This window comes from Nicotiana tabacum, chromosome 23 (assembly GCF_000715075.1).
Source record: "Nicotiana tabacum cultivar K326 chromosome 23, ASM71507v2, whole genome shotgun sequence".
Classification (NCBI taxonomy): domain Eukaryota; kingdom Viridiplantae; phylum Streptophyta; class Magnoliopsida; order Solanales; family Solanaceae; genus Nicotiana; species Nicotiana tabacum.
Window position 1 is genome coordinate 70,031,396 of NC_134102.1, and position 13,600 is coordinate 70,044,995.

General features: G+C 37.0%; 1 protein-coding gene across 1 annotated transcript; it reads left to right on the forward strand.

Moving 5' to 3' along the window:
- The first annotated feature begins 874 nt into the window (after window positions 1-874).
- Window positions 875-5,136, forward strand: LOC107792138 (uncharacterized). Its single transcript, XM_075246389.1, has 5 exons — window positions 875-1,477; window positions 2,931-3,026; window positions 3,132-3,180; window positions 3,450-3,564; window positions 4,729-5,136. Exons 1-4 carry the CDS (start codon window positions 1,088-1,090, stop codon window positions 3,545-3,547), a joined length of 633 nt encoding a protein of 210 aa, XP_075102490.1. The 5' UTR covers window positions 875-1,087; the 3' UTR covers window positions 3,548-3,564; window positions 4,729-5,136.
- The last annotated feature ends 8,464 nt before the right edge of the window (window positions 5,137-13,600 follow it).

Genomic DNA, 13,600 nt, shown 5'->3' on the forward strand with positions numbered 1-13,600 from the left:
GCATTTCAAGCCTAATTCCACTACGGACCTCTAAATAATTTTTCGGACATGCTCCTAAGTCCAAAATTATCATACAGAGCTATTGACATCATCAAAATTCCATTCCGGAATCGTTTTCTCAAAAGTCAACTCTCCGGTCAACTCTTTCCATTTAAGCTTCTAATTAAGGATTATTTATTTTAATAATTCCGAATCTTCCGAAAAATTAAATTCGACCATACCCGCGGGTCATAATACTTATTACGAAGTTGCTCGAGACCTTAAGTCGCTGAACGAGGCGTTAATTCTTAAAACGACAAGTCGGGTCGTTACAATATATCATCAGGAATAAACCCCAATCATCAATTTGTCAAAACAACAATAAATCTAATGAACCTATTTTGCAATTAAGAAAAAGAAGAATAAAAAATCCTAAGCAATAGTAAAATATAAAGCGTCATAATAACTTATCATTATAAAACATCATAAACTACATTAAAATATTTTCATAACTACTATATAAAATCATTGTCACCTGAAGAAGAAGAAGGAAGAGGAGAAGAAGAAAACGAAAGAGGAGAATGAGGAGGAGAAAAAAGCCTGAAATTGTTTAAAAAGTGGGTATAAGTTAAATTTTTTTTAAAAAGTAGGTATATGTTAAATTTGGGGATCAAATAGGACGCCCGCACAATGGCCTCACTGGCCAAAGCCTTAGAGCCGTCCCTGCAAATAATCAACATGCGATAAACATCTATTTGAGAATAATTCAATCATAAAATTTCATTTTAAAAAAAATTTAGAGCAAGTTTTCTACGGATTCATGGCAAGTTAAGATATATCAACAGATTTTTTTAAAATAATAGATTGAAGAATTTTGTTACCGTGAAAGAAGAAATTGATTCTACAGGGATCTTCAGAGTATGTTATTGGAGATTTTTGTATTTTGCACCTCTATTGCGTGCTTAAATGATTTGCATAGTAAAATGAGATTAGCGGCTTATAAAGCTTCACTTCGACGTGGCAATTTCAAAATTTGAAAAAACAAAAACCCGCCAGTATAAAGCCCCAACAATCGAATTCGCATTGCAGAGAGAAGTTTCACCAAGAGATGAAGAAAAGATCGAGATCGACGAGGAAGTCATCTGCGGCGGATTTTCTGTCAACTCCGCCGGCGACCTCGGCTGCAAGTCCTGTCCAGTCGATGAGTGAGTCTCCGAAGCCATTCGTGTTCAATTTCAATACGTTCAACGCTACGCCAACATCATCATCGAAGAAGAAGCTGAGGACTACTGGAAAGAAGAGCTTCAATATTTCAAGTCCGGAGCAGTTGAAACCTGCCGGTTCTCCGGCGTCAGTCAAAAACCTGAAGTCGATAGCGGATCTGAAGGAATTTGCATCTTCTCAATTGGACTCTGTTAAGCGCCAGATTGAGCGATCGCACATGGAGATTCTCAAGGACCTCGAGGCTTCTCAATCTCGCCTTCAGAAACGTCTCAAGGTCTCTCTCCCTCCCTCTCTCTTACACACACACACACACGTAGCCACGAGATTTTGAAGATAACATTATATTCATACATCCATCTGCTAGTGCTTAGGTCAGTGGTAGAATTAGCTCTTATGCATGCGTGTATTTGTGTGTGAGTGTGTGTAATAAATGTGTATGTATGTCTCCGGGTAATGCTCTCGTATTCAAAGTGTACGGGCATATATTGAATCCTTTTTTTTGATTCCATATACTTTCTAGATGATTCACGATTTTAGGTTTTGTTTTTTCCGGATGGATACGCTATGTGATATGAGGTAATTTCCAACTAATCTTCTCAATTCGGTTATCTGTCAATTGTTTCCGGTTTGTCGATTCAGTTTTCTCGATTCAGTGGTCTATCAATCAACTGTTCGGTGTTGTTGTTTTTGAGTTTTGAGATGCAGCTTCTAAGAAGTTGCTTGATCTCAGCAACTAGAATAGTGAATGCCCTAGAACATTCCCGAATATTAAAGTTAATCATTAGACGGATGATTAACTAATCTGATTCACTCACAATCTTAGATTTGTTATAAGTATTCCCCTCAGAATTGTTTTAATGCCAGGTAGATAGGCTTTAAGCATAGTAAAACTATTCTTTTTGCTAAAGATGAATAATCTTATGGACTAAAATGTGTATATTTCGCATACGATATCTAGGTTCCTTGGCTCTCACAAAGATTCAAGCGTAACCCAGAGTTCTGCACAATTATCTGTTGACATAGCGACATCTAGCACTGGAGTGTTAATTCAGGCTCATCTAAATGAGATTCCAATGTTACGATACCAAATTATTTGTCCGTTTTGTGCGTCAATGGTGCAGTTCTTTGCGCTCTATTATTAAACATGAACCAGAATGCTTAGCTGTACTTTATTGGAAGAGGATACATAAGAGACTTGCAAGTTGAGCTTGTTACATGCAAAGTAATTGTCTTCATTGCTGTCATCTGACTTAGAGAGAGCATCTAGTTTAACACCTTATTTCTGTTACTGAAATAAAAAGAAATCTCTTTTAAGCTTTATGAGATTAGTCAATTTTGAGTTATTGACCTAAATTCAAGTAAATAAGGATTAGAATCTTATCTTCTCTAAGTTGATCTCATGCTTTACAAGCTTCCATCAAGCTATGGATATAAACAAGATTAAGGATAATCCATCGAATTACGTGATTTTCCACTGTTTCACGATTCCATTGTAACATGGGGTTTGATTGCATTTAGTGGTTATGTTAAGTAGTTTTCTCTTGGTGGCTCCATACATCATTATGTTGTTACTTTAACTTCTTAAGCAATTAAAAGGGCTAGAAGAACCATCTATGACCAGTTCTATAGATAATATAGCCAATTCCACACATCGGAGCTGTTTCATATCTGTTGGTAAATGTGGTATTTCGTTACATTTTCCTTCTAATTTTTGTGTAATTAAACAGATTCAGACACAAGGATGCCAGCAAGTGGCAGATGAAGCAGAAAGGGAGTATAAAAAGATGTCTGAGCGAATCAATGAAGGCAGGGATGCAATGAAGGTGAATCTTTCATTATAGATCTGCTATTATATTTCACAAGTCTGATCCTATTTAATCTCAGTTTCTGTGTCATTACCATTGGTTAATGTGATCTTTCCTTTCTAGGCTTCATATTCAACGTTCATGGCAGAACTTCAAGCTAGTGGAGCTCGTTGTAAGTTCTTAGCCTTATGTCAACTATGCTTTTTAGTAACTGCAACTGTACTGCTGCAAGTTTCTTAACAATGCTACACACTATAATAACCTTGAAATATTTGGCTTTAACACCTGGGATAAGTAGATGAAGAAATAGACCGTAGGTTACTTCTTTTCTTAATTTTTTTGTTTTGGGGGGGGGGGGGGGGGCAAAATGTTAACAGATTCTTCTGAATTGCCTGTCTGATAAGATGAACATCTTACAAAACTTGTTCACTTACATTACAGTGTGTAAACAAACCATCCCTGAGTTGTCACAATCTGCCGAGAAAGCCATAGATACTCTCAAGAACCGTTATGGGATCCATTCAACTTCAGCTTGTTGAAGGCATTGGCAGTTTAGGTAATTTCTTTTGCTGTTTGATTGTTGTATCTATCTCAAAATCTGAACTAAGAATTATACAAGGGGATGAGTCTTTTACTCATCTATCCTATATTTATGTTATTATATTTCCTGGTATATGGAACGTGAATTAGGAAATATGTTTCTTTCAATGGTAGTAATCACCATATGCAACATGGTAGCCTGTATAAGCATACAAAATCGGGGCATGTTCATTTTGCCTATATCCTATATTTATGTTATTATATTTCCTGGTATATGGAACGTGAATTAGGAAATATGTTTCTTTCAATGGTAGTAATCACCATATGCAACATGGTAGCCTGTATAAGCATACAAAATCGGGGCATGTTCATTTTGAAGTATGTGAAATCTACCTGGGGAAAACGCCTATAGATTCCTTTCTCCTTATCCGTATGGCCATATCCCATATGGAACGCTTGTTAAGATCCTAGTTTGCTTTATACAGTCATCAACTCCTGTTTAATAGTGTTTCTCATGCAATTATTTTATTTATTGCTTGAAGGACTGTTTGAACTTAAGCAAAAAGTGGAAAATGGAATTTAGCTCTTGTAAAAGGGAATATTTTTGACATATCAGAGGTAACTATTTGAAATCAGTACTTCCAAAATCGTTAAGTTTGCTTGGCTCCTATGCAGAATGATCGTTTTGCACCTTTTTAAGCCTTCACGCCATTGCTAGCAGATAAAATTCCTTCATTTCATCCTCTAAATCACTTCTATACAGAAATTTGAGCACCAAGCCAGCATATATCCCTAAGGGCTGAAACACTGATTGATAATAAATCATCTTTAGCTGGCAGCTGGCCTTTTGAGTGGAAAAGCATTCATCTTCTCTATTACATTGACGCAAACATTTTGTTCTTGTTTGTTTGGGTTGATCAATTGATTATCTGCCCGCCTGTTGTAAAACACTGTCGTTTGCTTTTGCCTGACATTTTTCGAAACTCATAATCCATTTTTATTTGAGCTATATAATTTCTTGATAGGTGGAGTCTAGTTTCTCTGAATTTCATTAACTAAGACGGTGTAGGAGACTAGGAGTACATAGAGATAGTTCAAGTGATTATCTTTTGAAGGCCTTCTTATAATAGAGATTTAATCCATAAAATTCTAACTCATTATTGCTGTTATCTTTTTGCAGGGATAATTTTCGAGTGAATGGATGGGAAGTAGGAAAACTGAATCTGAAAGGTGTTCTGAGACAGTGGGAGTTTAAAATTGCAGTTTTTTGAAGAATATTCACAACATGCAAATTTGAGTGCTTAGTCTTGTAAATTCATATCTTCTAGATGCATTGACTACCATCTTCCTGGTTCATCCACCCTTATATTGGCTTAATCTGGTAATTCCTATTAGAATACTACTTTTGTGCATATGCCACACGAAGCGAAGAAACGAAGATACTCGAAAAGAATGAAAATTGGAAGAGTTCCTTTTTTCTTATATACACCGAGAGTACCGGACCAATTTATTTTACCAGTGAAATAATTGCTTCTAGGCATTTGGTCAAGTACTTATTTTTGATATTTAGTCTACTTCAGAGATTACGCAAAAGTGTAATACGTAGCATGTAGAAAAATCCGTCTAATTCTTTTGATCAGCATTTAAGCTTTTCAAAGTGGATGTGCAGAGATGGTCTGTCAACAAGTGGTCGCTATGGACCTCATGTCCTCTTTCCCTGGAGAAAGGAATCATATAGTAGTAGACTAGTAGTAGTTTTAAATATCCAAAAGAGAAAGCTGCTAGCCTATGCCATTTGAGCTGTAATACAGTAATTATTACTGTCCAATGAGCTTTTAAAAATTGAATTATTCAATTATTGTCAAGGGCAGTGCAGTTTTTAGGGTTAAAGCTGGATATAAGATAAGCTTTGTCCAAATATCAAGATAAAAGAATATGCCCACTAACCGATAGAACAATGTGAAAATGTAGGTTTACAGGGCGGAGAAGTTACGAAAACCTGCTCTTATCCTAAAGTAGCATCACCCTTGCCATCTTTCCATAACAGATGCATCGGAAGTCAAGAGGTTGATATTATCCCTCGTGGACCAACTTAAGTTTAGGGACTTGAGAATGGAACAAAAAAATAGGGAGCCAACCCTCTACCTGATAAGTTATGTGTCCTGTTATGTTTTGATAATGTAACAAACTTAATGTTAAGAACCAGATGGAGAACCTGTTCCACATCCTTAAAGTGCTCAAGATCAACAGTCTCAAGTATGGGACATGTTCTAACACTTAGAGTCAAAGAAACAACACAGGAAATAGATAGACATCAGTTTCCTTGCTGACTGTACCAGTCAATTCCCCATAGCTGTAAAGTGGCTGCAACTGTGCCTCAGCACACACACAACAGTGTATACAGTGCACCAGTCACTTTATGGGGAATGCCCTTGTACCAAACATGCTTAAATCATTCGAATGATGTCACTTATGTAATATTAACATGAAGCAAAGGCAAAACATCACACTTGCACATTCCAAAATTCATCAAGCTCCCTCTCAAGTGTGTTGCCAATCTGCAAGTGATATTCAAGGCGTCAAGAACAAAGAACAACATAACGAAGGACCTATTTTCTGCATTGAGTCATTATATGTCCTTAGTTGTGTTGTACCTTTGTTAAAAGTGATGTACTTGTAATTCCTACTTAGCTTAGTTAGAAGCATTGTGTAGAAAACCTTTTGTAAAACCATAAACCTTGTGTTTGTTTCTTGGCTAGAGTTAGTCGAGTTGTAAGCTTTGTAATAGAGTTATTACAAAGGGGCTTGTAATAGATTTATTACAAGTTAGTGAGGGATTATGAGGTTAATTCCTAGGTTACAATGATTTGTAATCTGAAGTTTGGTCAGTAGTGAAGTTGAAATCCTACGAGTGTAGGTCGTGGTTTTTAATCCCGTGAGCTAGGAGTTTTCCATGTAAAACTCTATTGTGTTAATTATTAACTGTTGTGTCTGTGTTCTGTGGGAACTAATAGAGAACCTGGTTCTCTATACAGTTTAGTGAACCCTTAGTTTGTATCAATTGGTATCAGAGCAGGTTCTTTCTATCAGGCTAACACCTAGAAAGGATCCGCATGGCTGCTCCACCAAACTTCGAAGAAGGTCAATCCACCTACAGACCACCAAGATTCAATGGCCAATACTATGGATGGTGGAAGACAAGGATGACTGAAGATTCAGAGTTCTGAGATGTTATCTGCGATGGTCGCTTCGTTCCTATGAAAACCATTGGGGAACCATCAGTGATAGTTCCCAAGTCCAGGAAGGAATACAGCGATGCTGACCGCAAGGCTATAAAGAAGAACTTTCGAGCAAAGAAAATCCACGTCTGTGGCATTGGGCTAGATGAATACAACAGGATTTCTGCTTGTCAATCTGCCAAGGAGATCTGGGAAGCTCTTCAAACAATACACGAAGGGACAACTCAAGTCAAGTAGTCGAAGATTGATATGCTAACCACTGAGTATGAACTCTTTAGGATGAAGTACAATGAGTCCATTCAGGACATGCACACTCGCTTCACCCCTATCATCAATGAGCTCCATTTCCTGGGAGAAATCATTCCAAGGAACAAACTTGTCAGGAAAATACTTAGTGTATTACCTGGTTCCTGGGAAAGCAAAGTAAATGCTATCACGGAGGCAAAGGATCTACAAAAGCTAACCATTGATGAACTCATTGGTAATTTGAAAACTTGTGAAATGAAGAAGAAAAAGGATCATGAGAGAAGAGAGACCAAAATGGAGAAGAACCTGGTCCTCAAGACAGACAACAATGTTTCAAGTGGTGAGGATGTTGATATGGCTTACTTGACAAAGAGATTTCAGAAGATGGACCGCAGAGATGAAGGTATTCCAAAGAAGGGCAGCTCCAGCAAGCCAAGAGGATATGACTTATGTCATAAGTGCAGGAAGCCAGGACATTTCATCAAGGATTGTCCCCTCCTCAAGCAAGACCATTACAAGCACAACACAGACAAAGCAGCCAAGAGGAACCCAGTTCCTGATAAAAGATTTAAAAGAAAAGAAGCCGATGACAATGTTGTGAAACAAGCTCTTGCTGCATGGGGAGACTCTTCCAGCAAATCTGGAGAAGATGATGCACAATGTGACACCTCCATGATGGCAGTCGAAAGTGAAGCAGCTGTTTATGATTCCATCTTTGCCTTGATGGCAAAGTCTGACGATGATGAAGATAATGATGATGATGAGGTAAACTTTCTAGACGTTCAAAGAAATCTAAAGTCTTACTCTTAGAAAAAGCTTATATATTTGGGAAATATTTTAATTGACACTTATCACAATCTTATAAATGATAAAATGCCTTAACTATAGAGCTAGGAGAGGTAGAAAATGAGAGAGATGATTTGGTAGTTGTAGTGGCCAACCTAAAAGAAACCATCAAGAATCTAGTGAAAGAAAAAAGTGTTCTGATTAAAAAGTTTAAAAACATAGAGAATGAGAGATATGACTTATTTCATGGACCTAAAATAAACAATAGAGGAATTAAAAAGGGGAAACCGTTCTGGGACTATCCAAAAGGGGAAGAAAGTTGCAAGTGAGGCACACATTAAGCTTGAAAATGAACTTCAATCTGTGAAATCTAGTATGTGTGCTGAACTTGAAAGAAATAGACAACTTCAAGAAGATCTAGGCAGAGTTAAAAATGACCTCAAAAAATCTCTAAAGTGGACCCGGTCCTCTGATACAATTGCTGCCATGTATAGAAGCAATGGTGGGAATAGGCAGGGAGTCGGGTTCCAAAGGGAAAAGACTCCCTACAATCCACATAGCAAATATGTTACTGTCCCTGATAACTGTCTTTGCACTAACTGTGGCAACACTGGTCACTTTAAAGAAAACTGTAGAATTCAGTCCCAACAGAAAAACAAGGTGTTTGTTGAAAAGGTAACTACTGCTAAGGAACCTGGTCCCTCCGTTAAAAAATATATACTACCTGCCTGGACAAAAAGAAGTTTAATTCGACCCTTTCTTCCCTACAAAGGACCCAAACTTATTTGGGTTCCTAAGTCTAATCCTTGATTCTCTTGTGCAGGGAGCACTTAAAGGAAGCAGCCAAAAATAATACATGGATAGTGGTTGTTCTAAGCACATGACTGGAAGCATCGATGATTTCCTTTCACTCAAAGCCCTGCAAGGAGGGAGTGTGTCCTTTGGCAATGGCAAAAAGGGATACATTCTGAGAGTAGGAAGAATTGGGAAGTCACTCACTCACTCAATTGAAAATATATACTATGTGAACGGCTTGAAATATAGCCTACTGAGTGTTTTTCAAATTTGCGACAAAGGAAACAAAGTGAAATTTGTGTCAAAAGTCTGCACAGTCACAAATATTGTGACTGGTGAAGTGGTCCTGATGGCAAAAGAATACAAGAACATTTATGTTGCTGATTTTGAGTCCCTGCAAAATGGGGATCTCACGTGTCTGAGTGCTGTTGATGATGATGCTGAACTATAGCATAAGTAATTGGGTCATGCAAGCTTTACGTTGCTGAACAAACTGGTCAGGAAGGACCTGGTTCGTTGCCTGCCGATGTCAAGTTTTAAAGACCACAAGGTGTGTGATGCATGTGTAAAAAAAAGCAAGTCAGGTCTTCTTTCAAGCCCAAAAAGGATATTAGCACCTTAAGGCCACTCAATCTCCTCCATATGGATCTGTGTCGATCTATGAGGGTGCCAAGTAGAGGAGGAAAGAAGTACATTTTTGTTATAGTGGATGACTATTCTAGATTCACCTGGACCTTGTTCTTCAAAACCAAGGATGAAACTTTTCCAGTGTTTGTTGCTTTCGTGAAGAAGATCCAAGTGAAGCTGAGCCACAATGTTGCGTGTATAAGATCTGATCACGACACATAGTTCGATAATGCAAAATTCGACGAATTCTGTACTGAAAATGGCATAAGTCATAATTTCTCAGCTCCAAGAACACCTCACCAAAATGGTATTTGGAGAGGGAAAAATAGGACTCTTAAAGACATGGCGAGAACAATGCTGATTGACAGTGACATTGCTAAAAACTTCTGGGCAGAAGTAGTTAACACTGCATGCTATTTGGTGAACAGGTGCATGATCAGGTCCCTCCTGAACAAGACTACGTATGAACTGCTGAACGGAAGGAAACCCAAGCTAACACATTTGAGAACATTTGGCTGCAAATGTTTTGTCCTCAACAATAGTAAGGAAGCTCTTGGAAAATTTGATGCCAAAAATGATGAATGCATCTTTCTGGGCTATTTATCACAAAGCATAGCATTCAAAGTCTACAACAAAAGAACTATATGTTAAGGAAAACATACATGTGATCTTTGATGAATCACACCACCTACGTGGAAAATATTCACATGATAAGATTGATCAAGACGGAGAGCAGTCAACAGTCCCTGGTGAAGTTATTGATATGGAAAATGGAAAGGCTGACATGATAAGCTACGTCAAGGAATCAAATAATGATGATGCAACTGTATCTCCAGCTTATGTAGAGGAACCTGGTTCCTCGATCACAACAACTGAAGTTGAGAACAGAGTTGCTGATGCTGTGCAAGGAACCCCAGATGCTAAGCTGAGAAGCGGGACTCACGTCAACCATGGGTCACATTCAGAAGTACCTGGACCCTCTCACAATGAGATTCATATGTCTAGCTGGAAGCACAAAAATTCACACCCTCTTCAAAATATGATCACTCATCTCTACTCAGGGATCCAATCTAGATCGAAGTCGAGAAACTCACTTGCCTTCTCAGCCTTTCTCTATCAAATTGAGCACAAAAATATCAAGGAAGCATTGAAAGATTCTGGCTGGATTATTGCTATGCAAGATGAACTCCATCAATTTAAGAGGAATAATGTATGACGCCTAGTTCCTAGACCTGCTGACAGAACTGTTATAGGAACCAAGTGGGTATTTGATGTCGCCCAAATTCATACCACTGAATGGGATTGTGAAGCGGCTGATGCAATTACAATTACCCAACGTGAGTCGGGGTCGATTCCACAGAGAGCTTATATTGGATTAGGTATATATCTAGACTAGGTGTATGACGTGCCCAAATTGCACTTCCACATAATTTGGTTGTTTTTTCCTACTTCTAAAAAGTATACTATTGTTTGTAAATGAAAAGCTAAGGAACAATATTTTTAGTATTGTTGTTTTTCAAGTTGATAAAAGATCTAGGGTCGTGACTTCCACCTATGTGGTTACCTAACAGATTATGGGCTTTAGGGCAGGTTTGATTGATCTGGATATAATATAGCAATCACACACAATTACCCACTCTATACCTCTAGGTAGTTTGAGTAGTTTTTCCCAATTTGGATTTCTCAAGACCAAATGGGTAATTGGCAAAACTAATGATAGATGCTCAAGTCGGGTCTTACTATCTCTAGATTTGACCCTTTAATTGGGGCTATCAATTTCTTGAGTTCACCCCAATTCCTTGTTAGCCAAGTTTTTCTAGACTTAGTCTCTCTTTCTCAAGTAGAGACTAGGTCAATTAGGCTTGAATTAATGTTTGCAACCATTAATTCTTAAATTCAAGCAAGAACTAAACTAAATATCATACACCAAATCACAAACAAGCCCCAAATTAAACACCTATTAGGCACCCACACTAGGGTTAGATCACAACCCTAGTTAAGAATTTAGCTACTCATAGGCAAAATTGAAGAAACTAAAGAAGAAACTAAGATTAAACTCATAATAGATGATTAAGGGAAGAAAATCTAATTTTAAAATGACAAACTATTACAAAGTTACCCAAAACAGTAAGGAAAAAACGGCTATCTACTTTCAGGTGTTCAAACTTGACCTAAATTTGCCAAAAAGATCTATTTATACCCAGCTGAAATTATCTGACGAAATTGCCCATGCGGAGGTTGTGCGGCTGCATAATTCTGTATGCGGTCCGCACTTTGAAGCTGGCTTGACAGGATGGACTTCTGCCGCCGCACAATTCTGGGGTGCGGCCGCACTTCTTCAGATTTTGCGGACCGCACTTCTTCAGATTTTGCGGACCGCACATTTCTGAGTGCGGCCACACTCTTGGACTTGAGCTGGACATGGGAGATTTCTGCGGACCGCACATTTATGAGTGCGGATGCACTTTTGCATTCTGCGGCCGCACAATAATAGTTCGGTCCGAACTTCTTCACCATCTCTCTGAACCTCATCTTCTGCGGCCGCACAATAATTGTGCAGTCCGTACTTTACGAAGGAAATTTGTCAGTGGTTCTTCATAGTCTGCGGCCGCACACAGTATTGTGCAGTCCGCACTTTGCTCTCTTCTGCTTTGTTTTGGTCCTTGTCCAATTTTACTCCTTCTTGAGTTGATTTTAATCTCTTTGGCTCATTTCCCAATATTCCTGCAAGAAAGCACATTTCATTAGTTCTCGGGAATACCTTTAAGCATTTTTGAGCTAAAACGAAAGTAAAAGAGTGCAAATAAGTGGTCAAAATCCCTACTTATCAGTATTCAGAAACAAACTTGATGAGTTTGGGAACACAATAAGGAACAAAGCAATGCTGGTAGTTCAAGGGTACAATCAAGAAGAAGGGATTGACTATGATGAAACTTTTGCCCCAGTTGCTCGAATGGAGGCCATCAGAATCCTTATTGCATTTGCATCTCATATGGAATTCAAATTGTTCCAAATGGATGTCAAAAGTGCATTTTTGAATGGCTTTCTAAAAGAAGAAGTCTTCGCCAAGAAACCTCCTGGCTTCGAATGTCATGAGCATCCTGAGCATGTTTTTAAACTCGACAAGGCCTTATATGGGTTGAAGCAGGCTCCATTTTTAATGGAGTAAAGTTACTCCAACCATTACTCCATTTTTTACCCAAAAAAAGAATATTTCATTTTATATTCTTCTCTCTCTTCAGTATTATATTATTATCTTTTATTTAAATTTTATTTTCTTGTTTCTATTAAAGAAATTCAATCTTTTTTTCTTTTTTATATATTCATCACATATAATTTATATTCCTTTCTTATATAACTACTTAATATAAAATTATTTTATACCATAAATTTTTAAATAATATAATTTGTAAGAAAATATTATAGATTATATATATATTAACGGATAGTTCAAATAAAAGTGAAATCATTGAGATACAAGAACAACAACGAATAGTGTATAAAATAAGTCAACAATGTCTATAGCCACAGCCACAACAATCCTTGGCCCCATTCACTCAATTCTTTAATGATTTTGGTGTATCTGGAAACGACTTAGGTCCCTACTAAATTATTATGTTATTTATTTAGTTTCAATTTTTATGTATTTTTAATTTAATGTATTTTCAACTTTAACGTATTTTTATTTAATGTATTTTTAATTTTCACTTTTCAATTATAGCAACAACTTGTATTTTATATTTTTACCTTTCATATTTTTGATGGTTATATATTTTTTTTGTACAATTATAACTTATAATAAAATTAACTTACAATTTTACGTAAAAATAATAAATGCGTGAAAATTAATTTATCAAAATTATATGCCAAAGTTAAGATGTAAAATTAATATTATAAAGATATTGCATAAACATAATTAGGTATATCTAAAGAGATAAATTAACAGAGTTAAATAATAAAAATATTAATAAAGTAATATGAATTAGTAATGGAGCAGATGAATAGTGTCACTCCAAATTCGGTAAAGCAGCAAATGACGTGTTCCAGTTACCAAATACTATCTGAGCGTGCGTTTACACCCGATACATGCCTTTCTTTTGGCAATGCTATTACCATAAATCTGCACTATTGATGTTATATACTGCTTCACCACCTTGTACAGTATAGACTCTTCAATGTGTGGAATTAACATAAGGGTAATCATGTCAGTATCTAGGTTAAAATAATTTTCATTGAATGTATCCATGTTATATGTATGTCTGCCAATGTATTTGTCAATCACCCACATATTTGTTCACACTTATTGCACGAAGCATCCACTTACAACCTTGCTCTTATCAATGACAAACTACCTTCCAA